Source organism: Aedes aegypti, chromosome 3 (genome assembly GCF_002204515.2).
Source record: "Aedes aegypti strain LVP_AGWG chromosome 3, AaegL5.0 Primary Assembly, whole genome shotgun sequence".
Taxonomy (NCBI): domain Eukaryota; kingdom Metazoa; phylum Arthropoda; class Insecta; order Diptera; family Culicidae; genus Aedes; species Aedes aegypti.
In genome coordinates, this window is record NC_035109.1 from 53712639 (window position 1) to 53732642 (window position 20004).

General features: G+C 40.3%; 1 protein-coding gene across 2 annotated transcripts in view; it reads right to left on the reverse strand.

Moving 5' to 3' along the window:
• Positions 1-2432: 2432 nt before the first annotated feature.
• Positions 2433-20004, reverse strand: part of LOC5576751 — a 58934-nt gene continuing 41362 nt past the window's right edge. For both annotated transcript variants that reach the window (XM_021852663.1, XM_021852664.1), the window contains exon 9: positions 2433-5118. In XM_021852663.1, the coding sequence (XP_021708355.1) occupies positions 4990-5118 (129 nt within the window). In that variant the 3' untranslated portion in view covers positions 2433-4989. The remainder of the gene's footprint in view (positions 5119-20004) is intronic.

Below are 20004 nucleotides of genomic sequence, written 5' to 3' on the forward strand. Positions count from 1 at the left end.
CTAGACTCTAAGGAAGTTTTTCCCGACAACTCGTTTGGATTTAGGCGTGGACTTTCTACATCCACTTGCATATCGTATGTTGTGAACGAAGTTAAGCGACAGAAGCGAGCAAAACATATTTCTGCGCTTATATGTGTAGACCTGTCCAATGCTTTCAATGCGGTACAAACAGTAAAGTTAAACGAAATGCTATCCCGTTTAGAAGTACCCTCGGAAGTCCAATCGTGGATAATATCCTTTTTGCAAAATAGAAAAATAAATTTCCACATGCGAGACAAAATAGTATCCAGAACAGTATGTAATGGATTGCCACAAGGGGATGTGATGTCACCAACCCTCTTCAATGTTTACACACTCCCTTTGCACGAGATAAGAGTACCAGGTGTCATACTGGTCCAATACGCTGATGATTTCGGCATCCTGGTAGCTGGGAGATCTATAGAAGAGATAAACTCCAAGGGTCAACAATATCTGAACGAATTCGAAAGAAGAGCGGCAGATTTGAACTTCACGATCAATCCAGAAAAGACAAAAGCAATCCTGTTCCAAATGAGTAATAATCAACTGGCGCTGAGAATCAACAATCAATTGATCGAAACTGTTCGTAGTGCGAAACACCTCGGAGTAACTATAGATCGATCATTAAGTTTTGGTGTCCACTTGAGAGTTGTAGCAGAGAAAGTACGAGAGAGGACGAACATGCTTAAAATATTATCAGGCATAAGAAATGGTGCGCACCCCCAGAGTATGCTTAAAGTTCACACTGGATTGGTGAGAAGTGTCCTAGAGTACGGTTGCTGTGTTCACAACAATGCAAAACCGACGAACAGGAAAAAAATCGAAGTACTCAACAACCAAAGTCTAAGAAAAGCTACTGGTACAACCAGAACTACACCCATAAATGCATTGGTGGCGTTGAGCGGACAAGAACCAATAGGTCTTAGGCTTGAGTATGTAGCTGCTCGGGAAATTGTGAGGAACGTATCTAGATGTACGGCGGTTGGCAAACAACTTCTTACGTTGCCACAAGTGGACACGAATGAGATTGCAGACTTGGACTACAGCTTCGCAGAGCAGATGTACTTGGAACATAGACACATTTTCGACGCCATATCTCCAGTCATCAAACTAGCCATCACACCGCAAGCCATTTCCAGCATCGTAATTAATCCAGCACTAGACGGTCTGAATTGCCTCAAACAGAACGTAAATCCAATGCGTATGAAGCAATATGTTCTGTGTGCCATGAATGGGAAATTTAAGAACAAGAAAAAAATCTTCACCGATGCATCCAAGGAAGGCGAGAAATGTGCGATTGGGGTCTATTTTGAGTTTACCAACCAGAGGATATCTGAAAAACTTGGAACAGAAGTCAGCATTACAAGTGCAGAATTGATTGCCATCAATGTTGCCCTACAGGTCATAGAGAGTATGAACCTCGACGATTGCGTATTATATACGGACTCCAAATCGGCCTGCATCATGTTGAGCAATGTCCTGGAATGCGGAGAGGGAGAAACGATGTTGGTTCAAATAATTGAAACAGCAGCCAGGCGAAACATTACCTTTCAATGGATCCCGAGCCACATTTCCATTTTTGGAAACGAGTTAGCAGACCAATTAGCGAAGCAAGGAACCCGACAACATGAGAATCCGATGGTAAATCAAGTACTAGCGAATGATGCATTACAGTACTTCAAAAAACGTAAGAACGAAGAAGCAGCAAAATGGTACGTTGAGTACTCTCAAACGAAAGGTAAAACTTTCTACAACATCAATCCGAAGTTTGACAACAAACCGTGGTTCGTGAATGTCGATATGAAGGGTTCTGATATTAGACTACTGAATCGTCTAATGACGGGTCACAATTATTCGAAGTACTGGCTGGGAAAAATGCGAATAGCAGATGACATGGATTGTGAATTATGTGAGGAGGCAGAAACTGCAGAACACACTATCCTGCATTGCCCGCGATATAACAACATTCGGTGTAAGTTCAGTTTCGACGGTCGATACCGGAGTTTGGAAGAGCTGTTTATGCAAAAAGACCTTAAAACATATGATGAAGTTGTGAAATTCGTTCGAGCAACGAAGCTGAATCTGTAGCAACGGAAGTAATGTATACAGGGCATATAGTCATTGCAACTGGCCCTCACCGCAAGGGAGCCCAATGACGGCTCCAAAGTAGAAAAAAGAAGAAGAAGAAGAAGTGTGTATCTTAAGATTGAAGCATGTTTTTGGCTATGTGTATAGCGTCCGTGGGGTCGGTAAAATCAAACATTGTAAGAGCCATTTGTCCGAAAGTCAAAGAAACCAACGCCATTGAGCGACACCAAATGCAAAAATGGTAACAGTCGCTAAAGAAACCCTAAGAGTAAACAACTTGCGAGAGTGTTCAAGGAATTTCGGATAAAGCCACTCGAGCGTGTATGTTAATTTTTCTTCAACATTGCGTACGTTTTTATTGAAATTTTTGTTTACCTTGTTGATATATGCTTCATCATTGCTGCTGAGAGAAACTTGGGTAACTTGGTTTGGTTTTTTATGGCTGGATACTGTTCTTATTGTTTGAGTTTTTGGGGTACTGATATTATTGATCATTATCATCCGATACTTGTTATATGCTTATTGTATGATCAAAAAACGTTAGTATGTGTGTCTGTAGTTGTGTATCTGTTCCTATCTTGTCTTGATCCTTATCCGGTTCACTGAGTATCGTTTTCCGCTCTCGAAATTACATTTTACGAGCGCGCTCTTCCTACATATCTCGAGGAAAAAATCAGTCATCAGTCATTTCACACGCGAAGAGGATTGTACCTTCTACTAGATTTAGTATTCAATAGTTTATTCGTCCTTCGCGTGACTCGTTCATCTTCTCCTACTAACTTATAAGGGTACATTTCTTTTTGGTGGTTACCTTTCCGAGCTTATTCTACGTGTCTAACAATGTATCTGTAATACGAGCCTTACCGAGTAGGTTAGAAAAGGTCTGCTTCAACGGGACCAGGGTCCTTACACCGATGGAGATTTGCTTAAAGGTATAAGTGTAATCGTAAATCATGCGTAACTAAAGTGATGAGTTGAATTTGCCGAAATTTGAAGATAGCATTCGTAGCAGATTGCAATTACGTAGATAAATAGGATTTTGACTAGCAATTCTTCTATTATTCTTAATCAATGAATGTCAGAGAGAATTCAGTGCCACGGTGTCAGTTGTGAGCTCGTTCCATTTGTATATCCCAATGTACGGTTAAGAGCATTTCAGTTGAGTGACTGCAAAAGCAGTGCTATTTGCGCATATGTTTTGTGATTTTGTTTAGCTTTTTGGTATGTACTGAGATTACAAAATTTGCAAAAGCTGATATTTGTTTTAGTGTATTTATATGTGATGTAGTGTCTTACTTGCAATTGTGATGATATTTTAATATGTGGTACAAGCTGTATTACAAGCACACATCGAATTGATTAAATATGTGACTGAAAGCTGTTAAGATTAAGCAATAAGATTAAGGTACACCGGGTAAATTGAAACGGCTGGGGTAAGATGAAATGGCAATGGATCATGATGAAATTGAGTAATTATGAAAATTTAATTACATAAACAATTACTTAATAGATGGAACAACGTTTAAGTGGAGAAAAATCTGCCAACATTTATTGGCATCATATTTGAATCTTTGCAATTTCATCTCTCCCGCCCATTTCAACTTGTCCCGGTGTATCTTATAAAACACAATTCAGATATGGAAACGAACCAATAAGTTTGAATGTTTATAGAAATAGGTTTAGTAGTCTCACATTATAAAAAGACATATTTTTTGCAAAAAGGCTTCTATTGCATCGAAGAATCCATTAAAAATTCTTTTGATTTAGTATATTTCAATTCTCATACAACCTGTTAAGAACAATAAGTAAAAATTCTTTTCAGTAGGAGCCGTAAGAATTCTTAGTTTTTAGAAACCAATCTTTCAATCAATAAGGTTCAAAGCTTGAAGATTCTCCATAAAACCTTAAGAATCATGTTTTGTTGGGATAATATCGGACTTCTGAAATTGTTTTATAAAGCTTCTCTGCGGCTGATTCGAGAATTCTATCAAAATGTTTGCAAATGGTTATGGAATGACTGTGAAATATTTGTTTTCAAACGGCAAGATCAACTAAACCGTATCTTGATACGAAAATGAACGTGCAATTTCAAAGTTGGAACTTAAGAAAAAAAAATGATGAATAATTGCGAATGAGATGAATGTAATATATGCAACTGACACAGATTTTTCAACTGCTTGAATGAGATAGGCATTTCGTATAAATCACCAAAAATATACAGACTACAAATAGACGCACAATAAAAAGCTCTATGTGGTTCCTTACGGTTTCTATTACAGCACATTGAGTAAATATATTTATATAAAGCGTAAGCATGGTTTTCCATTTGTTTGCGAAACTTTTTGTGTATATATATAGCTTCAGTTTTGACTTGCTTGGAAAGGTTTATAATACTTGCGATTTATACGAATTTTGATTAGATACATTAACTTTTTTGTAAACTTTCTTATAAGTATATTGTCTATATGCATTTTTATAGAATTTTTGGATTTATTTAGATCAAACCTAGAAGCAATTAAATAATTAGCGATCACGTACAAAACGATTAAAGCACCAAATTTCCACCCAATTTGAGTGGACGATTTAGTAATTTTATAAATCATCTAAAGCGAATTAAAATCCTTCTTCTGCGAAATAATTCCTATCCGTTGATCCACTTTTTTGGTACCAGCCCAAATAATAAAAAAATCTAACGAAGCAATTCTTAGCATAGTCTTTCACACAATTATTTCATGATGACTCCTATTATCACTGGGACGCTACACATAAACTGTTTCTGTGTAGCCAAATCAACCGAACAGTTGAACAAAATATAACAAACAAAAGATTTATACATACCATGTCCGTCCTCAATATCCAATACACCGATTCAATTTGAGTATCTTACTGTGGATATCCAAGGGCTGCAGAGAGCAGGGGTTCCCACGATCGATTGATCTCGAGGAACAGCTTCGAACAGTGCTGGTAGAGATCGTCTTGACTGATTACGATCGAGGCAGGGAACGGTTCATCCTGTGGAAAGACAATGGCAAGCAATAAATGGCAAATACGCATGTTTGAATGTATAGTAGATTGCGCAATAAGTTGCAGAATGGTGATTTTTACAGCACGAGACGCAATTTAACCGTCGAGGCTTGTCGAGTTGGATAATTACGACGGGTACAGTAGAAGCACCGGTTTTGGCCAGCTTAAGGGACAATACTAAAATATAATAAAATAAAAAAATAAAATAAACGAAAAGCCATATTATGTTTAAAAATATCGGAACTAAACAGAAATCTTATGTTCGCATTGAAAATCAGTTTGGTCAATATAGGCCACCAGAACCAGTTTCAGCCACATATTCAAATTTGGTTTCTAAATTGGCCAACCACATCGATTTCTCCTGAGAGTGGCCAAATAAGGAATACCATGGACAAATTTTAGCGCATTGACATATGGCTAGTTTTTCACCTGTGTGTCAGAACTAAGATTGACAGAGCGATGTTAAAACTTGTCACACATACAAACAGAGGTAATACCGACGAAATGTCCATAGGCCACTAATTTAACGATCTTTTTGAAATCTGGTACTGCACCACGATTTCACGATCTTCGATGCGTTCTCGAACAAAGTTATCGCGAATGTCGGAAGATTCTGAGTCGTTTCTGATTCCCTAATTATTTTGTCAATTGGTGGTCCTCGTAGATTTTTAAAGATATGTCTAAATCCATTCCATATTCCGTAGCGACGAAACAAAATTGCTTCATAACACTGACTCAACAGTTTCACGCCAAAATCAGAGTGTCTACTCGTTTACTGAAATGAAATTCCCTGATATTTACAGGTTTTTTCCAGGTCTTAAGAAATAATTCCAGGCTCAAGAAAAACTCTTAAATTCTGATGATTATTGAGTTATAAATTTTGAATGAATTTGAATTCATTTCTAACAATAGATCTTAAATGACTTCAAAACACTTTAACAGAAAAACAAAGATTTCTTTAGTTTTCTTTAGTGATTATTTTCCAAGGAATTCCCCCCCCCCCAAAGGAAATTTAATTTCAGAAACCTCAAGAATACAGTATGGGTTTTTAAAGAAGAACCAAAGAGAACACCTCAGAGATTTCATTGGGAATTCCTCCAAAGATTCCCTAACAAAGACTTAAGTTCTCCAGACAACGATTCTTCCATCGCTTTCTTTTTGGCACTCTCAAAAATACCCGTTTGGAACATCTAAAAAACAGTATCTTCTCCAGAAAGCACCTCTGGGTCTTTCTTAGAATCACCTACAACATTGATTTTCAGGAATATCTTTAACATTTCAACTTGAAATTTCTCTGTGGATACTTTCTGAATGTACCCAAGAGATTCCTTCTAAGATTTCTTAAGAAATTACTCCAGTAATTCTTTGAGATATTTTCCAAGTAAGTCTTTGAATATTTGTTCATGCCTTTTTAAAAGAATATCTCTAAAGAAATTGCATGCAAGTTTTTCAGAAATTATAAGTTAAATGTTTGATAAATACCTGGACGAGTAATATTTTAGAAGAAAACCTAAAGTAAACTCCGATGAAGCTTGTGTAAGGTTCAAAGTACATAACTCTTGATGAACAAGGATCCCCGAAAGAACTCCTAGACATTTGAGGAAGTTTGAGAAGATTTCCTAGATCAATTGTTAAGATATTGAAAACAATCGAAAAGCTTATCCCGTAGGATTTTCAGAATTCCTTGAATAACATCGGAAGGAATTTTCAAAGAAGTTTGTATGAAAATGATCGGAGTAATTATTGGAAAATTTGCAGTGGTGTTGAACCTTGAATAAACTTTAGAAGATTCCAAGGGTCTTTTATTCGAGAAATTCATTGGAAAACGTTTGGATGAAATGCTGAAGTAACTCCTAGAAAAAAAAAACAATAGGAGCATTATGCTGAATCGACGATCGAGTTTATTGGGAAGTCCTTCCTTCCTAATAGATTTCCTCGAATAACCCCTCGAGAAACTGTTGGAACGATTCCTGTACGTAACCATAAATGAACTCTAAAGGAATTAACATGAAAAAGCGTAGGAATTCTTGTGCGATTCCTTGGTAGAATATCTAAAGCATAAGCATTGATGACCGTACAATTCGTAGTTGCTACTCCGTGATTGACCAGAATAATCGAAGTTGCACAAGGAATCAAGAGATCAGTGGCGATTTCCCAACCTCAAATCTACCTGTTCCACGAATAGAAATTCTTGATTTTATGCAAACAATTTGCATCTATTAAGTGAAGATTTGCTAGAAAGGAAGATTCCAATCATTTACTATTGGCTTTATGATCTGAATTTGTCGAAAAAGGCATTTTTAGATGCGTAGAACAGATAAAAAGTGAGGTTACGAGTCGCCTCTGCAAGAGATGTAGCTTGGGAGTAGCTTTCCATCTTCAATGTACACTTTCGAGAACTCCAAACATTGAAAAGTCAATAACGGCGCCGGCCACGTCCTTACGGTCATCGGGAAAGGGAAGGAATGTTAGTGTGACATCCATTGTTACTAGAAACCGAGATCACCTCTGCATCTCCATGGTTGTCACGGGAAGGAGTTTTGTTAGTGGGGAGGGATCATAGCTGCATGATCAGGATTCACCTTGGTAAGTGATGCGATTCATGCAACCTCAGTTTAAAAAATCACCTATCAGTATTTTAAAGACAACGTGAACATATGGTAAGTCGACACTTTTAGGGTCGAGCCATTCAAAGGTTGTTTTTTATAATGATAAAATCAAATAAAAGGAAAGGTTTGGGATTTTTAATGTTAATGTACAAGAGTCTATGTCGACACTTACTATGACGAACTGTTCATATTTTGTTAAAACAAATTATTTAAGTAACATTTCCATCGTTCTCATGATAAATATAAGTATTTTTTTTCAATATATTGTACATTTAAAATGAAAGCATGAAACGAACTCACCAAATTGATCATCAGTCCTTGATTGAGCAGCTATAAGCAACTTAAATCAGCATGGTCATTTCACAATAGCAAAATATCACTCCGGCGATGCGAAAACGTGAACTCGATTTGAACTCAAAACGCGTGCAAACCAATACGAGAAAAGAAAAATCGACGACACAAAAACAAACGATTTTTCTGGTGAAGATGTAACGAAGCCAAAACTCAAACCTTCAAGAGCACAAAGCTAGAGTACCAGATAGCGGTTCAAGCTGAAAACCTAATCGATTGGTCACCACCAGCGAGTGACCAATCGATCAAGTCCCCAGCCCGATCCGCTGTCCGGCTCTCCAGATTCGCGCTCCCGAAAATCTAATGTTCGACGTCGATGCATCTTCACAACAATAACAAATCACTGCCCAGCAGAACGCGTGCAGAATAGTATGTTTTATTTCCGCTATAAGCACTTTTTATCAAAAACTGCACCAGCCGTTTCACCAGCCGGATTTAATAATTTTCTCTTGTGCGATTCCTTGGTAAAATATCTAAGCGAATTTCTTCAAAACTATGGTGGATTTTCCTGAAGAAATTTCTGTATATGAATGTTTGGAAAATTCTTTAGAGCAACAACTGGAGAAATTGATTGAAGAATTAGTGCATAGTTTGAGATAATTTTCAAAAAAAAAATCAAAAAAAAAAAATAAAAAAAAAATAAATTAAAAAATTACGGGAGCACAATCTGGAGAAATTCCTCTAAACATCCCTTCGAAAATTCGGTGGATGAATTTCTGGGATAATTGGTAGAGAGAACTCTATAAAAAAAAGTCTAGAGAACATCTTTGAAAGTATTCCAGATCAAATCTCTTGGAATTACTGGGATATTCCTTGAAGCTATTGAATATTCGCATTACAGTCTCTGAATGGTACTGTGTAAAATTATGCATCAGTATTAACTGCAAGCAATATAATGAATATAGTGACTTAAGAGACAATTTTGTTCAAAACATAGACTTTAGAGATCTTCCTTCAAAAATAGATTTTTTTCAACTTGCATTAAAATAGACACCAAATATCTTAAAAAAGAGGTTTACCAACACTGCAAAGGAAATGAAATGATTTTTTTTTGTACTTCATTAGAATTTCTACAAAAAACAGGAATGCTTGAAATATACCGGGTACCCCCGTTGGTTTGACCATATTTATTCTGAACACTTTTTAATTTGTACCCCGCTAATTTGCACGTCGTTCAGATTAAAAATGGTTCAAACGTCATTTCTGATTCAAACGGTATTCTGAGATCGGGCTGAGATCTGACGAAAAAGGTCTATTCAGAAATTCCATTAAAAAGTATTCATTTTACTGGTGTATGCGTGAATCTTTTACATTAATCAAAAAACACTGCGGAACATTTTCTTTGTTTCAAGCATCTAAATACTGCTATTTACTTAAATTATAGTTACTGAAACCATGGTCGTTTTCAAAAATATTTTCTAGTTTTTGAGATATTGGGTTTTGAAATGCATTGTTTAACGACTACAGTCAACTTACATGCAAGAACCAGCTTATATGAAGATGTATTTGCTTAGTTTACTACAGAATTCAAAGTTGATGTGTAAGAGAATACTTTCATACAAGTTTCATGATACTTTCAAAGCTCAAAATTTATTTGTTGATGTTTTAGAAAAGTATGGTAACTTGCCATATATGCCATATAATAGGAACGTAATTTTGTGTGACGATGGCGGCATGTTGGAAAAATCGATTTATTCAACATTTATTCGTGCATTTAAACCAAATCCTACATAATCCTATTCTGGTGATTATTGGTGGGATAGATCATTATATACCAATCATAGTTTAACTTTCAACATTAAAAAACAGCATTTTATACTACTTTGAGGATCAGTAGCTCAAAATTGTAATGTACTGGAACATTTTCATTTGATCTTTGAGACACGCAAAAATGTTATCTTTGTTATGCTGCGTAATATTGAAATCTTTAATCATGCAGATTCATATCCTGCAACAAACAGACATTTTTTCCGGAACTACGAATAATCGATGATTATAGTACTTTATGACAAATATATGGTGCATTATTTGAGCGCATTTCACGGAAAACATCCAAGTTTATTGATGAACTGAATCGTTCAAGTAGCATTTTGAAGCGGCGCAGTCGAAATTTTTTATAATAAATAAAGTGTGCAAAAATAGTTTTGAAATAGTTAATCGTGAACATATTCAACCATCAATTACTGTTTCAAAATTATTTCCCTGAGTGTGGCCAAAATTCCCTGAGAATTCCAGGTTGTTTCCAGGTTGAATAAAATTCCCTGAGAATTCCAGGTTTTCCAGGTTTTTTCAAGTAGTAGACACCCTGAAAATGCTCGGCTCGTGATCGCAGCTCTGCATCGTCGTTTCGGTTGGCCAAATTGCAATGCATTTGGTCTGCTCATCTTGTGCACTATGCTCCCCGCCGCCTTGTAGCTACCAGATCCAAAGCTAACACCGCCACCTTCTGAATCGCTGTAGAGCTCGTGGTTCATCTTTTTCCGTCACATAAAGTACTCCTGGACTCTACCAAAGACAGTCCTAAGCACCCAGCCTTCAAAAACCCTAAGAGTTTAGAGGTTCTATTCGAGCATAGTGTACGTTTCATTCCCGTGGAGGTCTACCAGTCTTACGAGCTTTTACATGATACATTTGCTGCGGGGACGATTCTTTTTCGACCGCAAGTTTTTTTTTTTGGAGTCCGTCGTAGAAGTCACGACTTCCACAGATGGTGCGTCTTCATATTACACGACTTTCGTCAGCCATCAAAAGGGTCCGAGGGTGACGAAGTCATCGACCATCTATCGCCACGCTGCTTCCAATGTCGAATCCTGTCACAGACGGTTTCGTATACTAGCATGTATTTTGTGTGTAACCACCGTCTTTTGCTGCCTCTCGTTTCAGGCGATTTACGAGTCTATCAGCTTTTCAAATATTCGGTATCGAATACCATTGTATTGTTATAATCTCCGGCAGGATTCAAACGAGCTGGAGTGTTCGCCTGAAATCTTTACACAATTTTGCACACCATCTATCGCTGCTCTCATCAGAAGAAGCTGTTGGAATCCATAATTTCCCGCGTAGAAAGTCGACCCAATGATCATATACTGCTTTGAAATTAGTAGGTGGTATGTTGAGACATGATATGCGCGTCATTTTTGAAGGATTTTCCGTAAAGATCTGCCGTCCCCGAAGCCGGCTAGATAACTTCTCATGAACTCGTTTACTACAAGACGACAGAATATGATCTGGAATAACACCTTGTAAGCCGCGTTCAAGTAGATATTTTGTTTCCCAGATTGTGGCTATCGACCATTACTGACATATGGCCAGCTTCACCGGATCCATCTTGATGAGTTTAGCTACCAAACCATCCTCACCAGCTGCTATATTGTTGTTTGGTTTCCACCGTTCACTTGACTGATGTTGGTATGTCTTCCGTTGTTTTCACTCTCATTAGCTGCGCTCTCAGTACCATTCAGGTGTTCATCGAAATATGTCTTCCACCTTGCAATCACTTTACGGTCTTCCGTCGAGATGTTCCCATCCTTATCCATGTATATTTTACTTCGTGACACGAAGTCTTTGCGGGATGCGTTGAGCTGCTGATAGAACATCTGCGTATCTTGAGACCAGTACATCTGCTCCACTCCTCGCGTTCTATTTCCTTCATGTAGAATTTTGTCTCTTGAAAGAGGCGGATCCGTCTATATGTGTAATGGACCATCGATTTGTTTACAGCGAAAAAAAATCGTCTATAACATTCCACGTTCAGACGGGTTCCTTGCTGCAGTAAGATCGCCTGCACTAGATTCTTGTTTTCCAGAATCATTTCGTCGACTCTATCCTATGTTGCTCTTACTAGCATCGTTGCAGGCTTTAACTGTACTCCAGCAGTTCTTAAAAGAAGGCTCAATAAACCTAACCCTCATCCGGTAACGCAGTATTGAGTTGCTGCACGTATGCCGTGTCGACATTTGGGTGCTTTTGCCGCTCTAAATCATACTGAAGCAAGCGTCAGTACCGTGCAGCATTTATGACGGATAGCTTTGGGCGTAGTAACACCATTACGATAGATTCCAACGTCGGTATTGTTAAAAAAAGTGCCGTCTATCGATCAAAACGTGGTCGATTTGCGAGTCTGCAATCTGTTATGATCTCATGCCATACACCACGGGAGGTTGTACTGGAAATAGGTACCGATCATCCCAGGTATTCTCAATTTTAAACGTTCCCAATTTGATCAAGCACGTCTTTGCTTTCGGTTTTTGTTGAACGTTTTTCATTTTTTACACGAAAAAAAACACGGATTTTCATTGTTTACTAGAAAAGAAAACTAATCGATTACAGCGCCACGTGTAATTAACGCTTTTCTGTATACATTTTGTCAGTTTATCTCATACAAACTTTGAACCACACTCGACAGCTTGCTCTCGCAGCAAACAGAAGCCTTTTGTTTCGCTCCGCGCGCGTCTGTCTGCGTCTTCAAAGGTATTTTTTCGGTTATCTCGCCAGTATCTCTGGTGTCTATCGGTACATTACGTGTCCCCGGGCGTCTATTGGCACGGTTTTTGCATTCTTACCAACTCCGGCGGGAACTTTTCAGGAGCTGACATCGGAAAAAGTGCATCTAACCTCAATTAGCAGCAGCAACGGGCTGCAGCACAGTGGTCCAGAAGAGACACTATTGTGATCGTGGAAGTGTGAACCGAAAAAGCTTTTATTTACCGTTCATGTGAATCCGAATCAGCATTTCTTCTTCTCGTTTCGTTTCGTGTGCAAGTGTGTGTACTTAAATCAGCGTTTCTAAAGCGGTTTTATCTGGTTCGCCCACATGGAGTGGGCCCCGGACCCTTTCCCCCCTATTGGGGATCAAGGAGGCGGCTGCTCATCCAATTTTTTCGACGGTGAATTTGCTGGAGCGCTGTTGCCAGGATACCTTGACAAGGAAGGAACAAGAGGGTCTATTCAAGTGCTCCGAATGCAAGCAGTTGTAGGAGTACTGCCATGCAATCCTTTCGTTATGCGGAAAACAATCGAATAATGCGTAGGCACGAAAATCGACGGCGCTTTTCCCGAAGGAAAGGAAGGAATAAGTTACGTTCTGAAGGTCCGCAGCACAACCCTGGCCACCAAACTAATGAAGCTGAACACGCTTATTGATGGAACAGGAGTTAAGATCACCGAGCATCCAACCTTGAATATCAGTCGCTGTGTCGTGAATTGCAGAGCCGTGATGGATCTCACCGACAAGATTCTTGAGGAGGAACTATTCGATCAAGGGGTACGAGGATTCCGACGATAACCAAGCGCGTAGGAAAAGATAACGTTAATACGTCTACTCTGATCTTAACAATCGCAGGAACCATAGACTTTGGCTACATCCGGTGTAAGACACGCCCTTATTTTCCTGCCCCAATGCAATGCTACAATTGCTGGGGGTTTGGACATACCAGTAAGCGTTGCCAACAATCACATGCAACCTGTTGATTGATAATTGATAAGGAGAATCCCTGTCAAGCGGAGGTATATTGCAAGCGGTGCGACAGACATAGCCACTCTCTGGCCAGCCGAAAATGCCCTGTCTACGGCAATGAAAACGAAATCCAAAAGATTCGTGTTAATCAAGGCATTTCGTACCCAGCAGCCCGAAGGCTATTTGAACAAGCCAATAACCAGCACACCTTCTCCAGCGTCACAGTAGCTAGCAAGGATCAGCAAATCGCCGACCTGTCCTCTAAAGTTGACAAACTCCTTCAGGAAATGGAAGCGAAGAATAAGCGAATCGAATCTCTTGAAGTAACCCTAAATGGCAACATCCACCCGGGCAACAACGGCATGATTGCGGAGCTTCTGCAAAAAGTAGATCTCCTGACCAGTGAAATGAGAAAGAAGGATGAAAGAATACAGATCCTGGAAGCAGCCCTGCAGAGCGGTTCCCGCATGGAAATTGTCCGGAAACACGGCACAATTGAGGACCTAGTAACTAAGGTCATCGACTTTGAACTCCAACTGAAAGAAAGGGAGGTCTACACCTTCCAAAGTATCTTCCAAAAACGCTCCCAATCCCACGTCCAACACACCTCAAACGTTGCTCAACAATCTACCGACAACCCTGCAGCTCATTCGCAAGCCCAAAACCAGATCGATACAGCGCCTACAAACTCGAAAAAGAATAAGAATAGGAAACAGAAGGTGAAAGAATCCCAGTTGACTCCCATGTATGAAAGCGACACCAGCCCAATTCCCTCAGAGCCAACTTCGGTAGAGCGAACCCCCAAAAGAGATCGTGCAGTCACAGACTCCGATGAATCATCCGGCCAGCCAAAAAATAAGGTCTATACTCCTAGCTGTGACCTCATTACCAACGTTAACATCTCTACTTCAAGTGGAGACGATGACATGTCAGATTCCTAGAAATTCATCCAGTACTCCTCGCTAAAGCACTCTACAACAGGGAAATTACATGTGTTATACCAGTCACGGGCCCTAAACCCATAGAAAGTGGTCAGTCCACCAAGAAAGAGGAGACTACTGGAGTTTCTATCACAAGTTCAACCACTTCCATCAACGATACAACAGAAGAAGACGATGTTTCAAAAATCCCACGTCCAAATGCCACCTTTTTTCAAGCAGTTCCAACATCTTTGCTGTGGGAGGGCCCATCGACGATGCCTTCCCCCAGTGAGGCTCTGTTGGGATCTGCAACCAGCGAGTCGGGAAAAAACACCATATAAACCAAGACTTCCCAACCAAGACGCTCTGCACGGATCAAAGCAAGATATCTAAACGAGACTTCGAAGAGCAATGCGGATGCTCAGCTAGGTCCAGTGTTGTGAAAAACTCAATTTCTCACAACTCACGCTTGAGATTTTTCATGCGTGAGTTGTCAATCATGCAACTCAGCAGTCAAAAAATCATGGATGAGTTGGATCACCTTTTTAACTCATTGTCTCGTATTTCCACAGTTTACTCACACACGGCAATAATTTCTTGTTAGTCTGGTAAAATTATGTTAATCCTTTCTAACGTAAACAACAACATTCGGGTTTCTAGAGTTTTTGACGGGTTTTGCGACTGAATCATTTTTTACGGTTTGAGTTGATTGAGTTGATTTTGCATCAAAATCTCAAACGTGAGATTTGCGAAGCAGATCTCTAATGAGTTTGCTCTCACGGGAGAGCGTATTGATTGAGATTTTGAGTGTGAGGCTATCAACACTGGCTAGGTCATGTAAACAGCTGCAGCGCGGCAGATTATGATCGCGTCCAGGCTCTCCGGTACGGCCCTGCTGCGGTACCCATTGCATCCAGTTCCTCTGCCTCTGCACCACCAACTTTCTCTAGATCGTTTACCAACCCTGGTACGTCTACGGCCGTCATTGATACACTCAAAAAAATCCAAACGTCATTGCTACGTGAAAAATCACGTAGATCAATACAAATTTATTTTGCCTCCACTTCACCTGACTAACATAAAGATCACTAAGCCGTTCATAACCATCAAATAATGAATCGGTAATTGTTACTGAGGTTACCTATCGCACTTACGTGAAATTCACGTAGGTGCCTAAGTTCATTTTGACATCTGCATATTGTATGTACATTCGGTGTTGAGCGCAAATCCTAAGATGGCGCCCGCTTGATTTTTGAAGAACTTCAGAAGCTGCTGAACTTTAAATCCTGTGTTAGATTGATTTTAAGGTAAATATGCTTTGAATGCCGAAGAACCCCTGCATTACTTCATATTTTACACCTGATTTATAACCTCTATCAATTATAGCACGCGAAGGCTGCAACAAAACAGAACAAACTCACTACATTTGGGAAACAAGATTGAAAATGCTCAAATTGAATATGAAAATATCACAATCTTTTAGTTTTGTTTACATTTTCCAATTGGGAATTAGTTTTCTTCCAAAGCCTATTAGAGATAAGTTTGGTCTTTATTCTAGTTAATTTAATGCAAAACCATCTAGGTCCTATTGAAACGCTTCGTAAAGGCTACCGGAAAATCCACGTAGCTCTTACATGTAGCGCCGGTGGAATGAACGAAGTTCAAAAGTTCATGCGTTCATTCTGGGCTACCTATGATTAACGTAAGAGCTACGTGAAAAGTGCGATGGAAAAAAACCACGTATGTTTTCACGTAACAATGACGTTTGGATTATTTTGAGTGTACGATAAAGCAAACCAATTTCGTGGTGCAGTGGAATATAAACGGATTTCACAACAACATAAGTGACCTAGAATGCCTGATCCACGACAACCTGCCTGTCGTAATAGCCTTACAAGAAGCTCATCGCACCACTGTGAACAGAATGAATCGAATGTTGAGAGGAAGGTACAAATGGATATACAAAAGCAATGCAAATGTATACCATTCTGTAGCGATCGGGGTACTAGAATCGGTCACTTTCTCCTAGATACAACTAGATACCGACCTTCCCATTGTCGCTGTCAAACTCGATTATCCATTCCCTGTATCGATAGTCAGTATGTATCTGCCATGTGGTAAAATACAGGACCTCAAAAACCGACTACTCCGTGCACTAGAACCCATACAAGGTGCTAAATTGATCTTTGGCGACGTTAACGGGCACCATACCACATGGGGAAGTGCCAGGGTTAATGCTCGAGGATCCATCTTGATGGAACTTGCAGAGGTAATGGACTTGATTTCACTTAACGATGGGTTCATTACTTTCACCAGCGGTCAACGTGAATCAACCGTCGACGTATCCTTTGCTAGCTCCAGCATAGTCAACAGATTGCTCTGGAGTGTCGGTGCAGACCCCCTTGGAAGCGACCATCACCCCATTTCGATATCTATCAACCAACGACCTCCAGAAACATCGCGCCGCCCTCGATGGATTTATAATCAAGCAGACTGGGCATCCTTACAAGCAATGATCGACGAGTCACTGGGTTCATCCGAACCCGACAACCTTTCTACCTTTCTGGGTACCATCCACCAGGCAGCCGCTGCATCTATACCGAAAACCAGTCCCAAACCTGGCCGTAAGGCTCTCCCATGGTGGTCACCAGAAACGAAAAAAGCTATAAAAGCCAGGAGAAAGGCCCTACGATTGATAAAGCGACTCCCTGATTGTCACCCAGACAAAGATGCGGTCATGGCCCTCTACAGAGCAAAACAGAATGAATGCCGACAAATCATACGTGACGCAAAAAATCAATGCTGGGAAAGCTTCCTGGACAGTATAAACTCCAGCCAATCCTCCGAGCTATGGAGTAAAGTAAATTCACTTAGCGGAAAACGGAAGGCTCATGGTATCGCCATTCGCCAAGACGGCGTCCTTACCAGGGATCCAAGTACAATTGCTCAGGCCCTGGGAGAATATTTCGCCTCTCTTTCGGCATTTGAGAAATACAGCAACACCTTCAAGCGACGAAACGATGCTAGCAGCCTCGAAAAAATGATCGTCCCAGAAGACAAAACTCACCAACCAATCAACGAACCCTTCCGTCTTATCGAACTAGAACTGGCCTTAGCCAAGTGTAACGGTAAATCTGCCGGAGTCGATGAGATAGGTTACCCAATATTGAAGCAACGGGAGGGAGGTTGGCAAAGCAGCCCTGTTACGACTGCTAAACAAGGAATGGACTGGAAACACCTTACCGAAAGAGTGGAATCATAGCCTCGTTATTCCTATTCCTAAACACGGTTCTGCTAACAAAGCACCTACAGATTTTCGTCCGATTTCGCTAACATGCTGCATCAGCAAGGTGATGGAAAGAATGGTTAACCGCCGTCTGGTTCACTTTCTTGAGTCTAATGGTCATCTCGACCACCGACAGCACGCGTTTCGTTCCGGTCACGGAACGGGGACATACTTTGCAACTCTTATGTCGTTTTCGTTTTTAGGAACTGGGTCGGTGATCAACACATAAACAAACCAACGTCAAGCAAATTGTAGGTCGGTCGAACCTGAACCGGGTTGGGGTTGAAACTGTGATTCAGAACGGGTTGCGCCAGTTCCAACCTATAGGTTAGGAACATGCATGAACGGGGTCTTCAGTAGTCTTCCGAAAGAGATCTTTATTTTCGTTTATGCGGACGACATAATGCTTGTGGTTATTGGGTCCACCGAAAAAGCGCTCCGCCGGAAACTCCAGGCATCAGTGAACGCCGTCGCCAAGTGGGGCAATGCAGTAGGATTCGAGTTATCAGCTGAGAAAAGTGCCATAATGCACCTCTGTACATCCCGCCATCGTCCCATTCGTTCTCTAGTCACTGCCAACGGTCAACCAATACCATTAAAAAAATCCGTTCGAGTACTTGGTATTCACTTGGACAGGCATCTGACCTTCGTCGAACACTTCAAAGAAGTTAAACGGAATTGTCAAACTCGCCTGAACCTTCTTCGTACATTATCCAGACGCCATAACACCAGCAACCGTGACGTCCGCCTTCGTGTAGCAGCAGCAATCATTGATAGCAGACTACTCTACGGTATAGAACTTAGCTGTACAACAACCGACGCAATGGTCACATCCCTCGCTCCTGTTTATCATCAATCGATACGAATCGCTTCCGGTCTACTGCCATCCACGCCATCAGACGCTGTCTGTGCAGAAACCGGCCGTTCACGTATCTCATCACAGAGACTGTATGCAAAAGAGCAATCAGTTTCCTAGAGAAGACAACACCTTGTACCGGCGGAGTCCTTCTCCTTGATGAGGCGAATCGGCTCCTGCGTGGACACGTCAACCAAGTGCTCCCCCCTGTGGCCGAGGTCCACTGGAATGGAGCCAGGAATTGGGACTCGCCCCGTATGAACATTGAAACATCGATAAAGAATGCCTTCCGGGCGGGAGACAACTCCCCTGCGTTGACTAGATCTGTTGCCGAGCTACTTCGAACGAAATATCCCGACTATACACATCGGTATACAGATGGCTCCAAGGCCCAATACGGAGTCGGTATCGGCGTTACCGACCCTGAAATCAGCCGTTTTCTCCGCCTTCCAGATCCCTGCTCAGTATTTTCTGCAGAAGCAGCAGCCATCCTTATCGCCTCTACAATGCCGTCACCGAAGCTAGTCCTGATACTGACAGACTCAGCCAGTGTTCTCGCAGCGTTATCATCAGAAGTGACTCGCCATCCATGGATCCAAGCAATCCAGATTAAGGCGCATCCGGGTAAGGTACCGTGGGGCAAGTGGGTAATGTAATTCGCATAGTTGAGATTCTTCAAATTCTAGAGACTTTAAATTGAAACAAATGAGGTCGTGTATATTTTTTAACTTGACTCCCACCAAATATAAGCAGCATGCTGAAATTGATTTTTATGAAAAATTAAAGAAAAAAATACTGAAAAAGTTTTTGAAAAATGTCTCCTTACTTTTCACTTGCCCCAAAAGTGGGGCAAGTGAAAAGTTTACTGCTTTGAACAATAAATTCAAAAACAAACAGTTATATTCACGATTTCTATTAGCTTTAACATTTGTTAAGGCTTCCCAATGAACAATAACATAAGTAACATGTAAACAAAAAAAATGTTATTCTTTTCACATGAATATTCTTCTGTTCAGTTATTTTAGTTGAAATGATTCGACACCATTATAACTGCAACATTTCCAATGCTAGTTCTTACATTATAGGACAGCAATTGCATTTCTGCTCTGTAGAATTCCCACCGCTCGTTATTTGTTTTTGAGAAAGTCGGATATGACGTCGGATAACTCTTCGGGAGAAATCAAACGGAATCCTTCAATAACGTATTTAGAATCATTTTCATGTGGATAGACCTATACCCCATTTTTATGTTTTGAACTAGCTTTACATAGACATTCCACGAGATTTCCGTGTGTTTTTTAATATTGCAACTTTTCAGTCAACGTCTTCCTTTTAATTGGCTGCCCGAAGTAGACATATTAATATTGTAATGTTTGGCAATATCTTTTAGAGAAGTT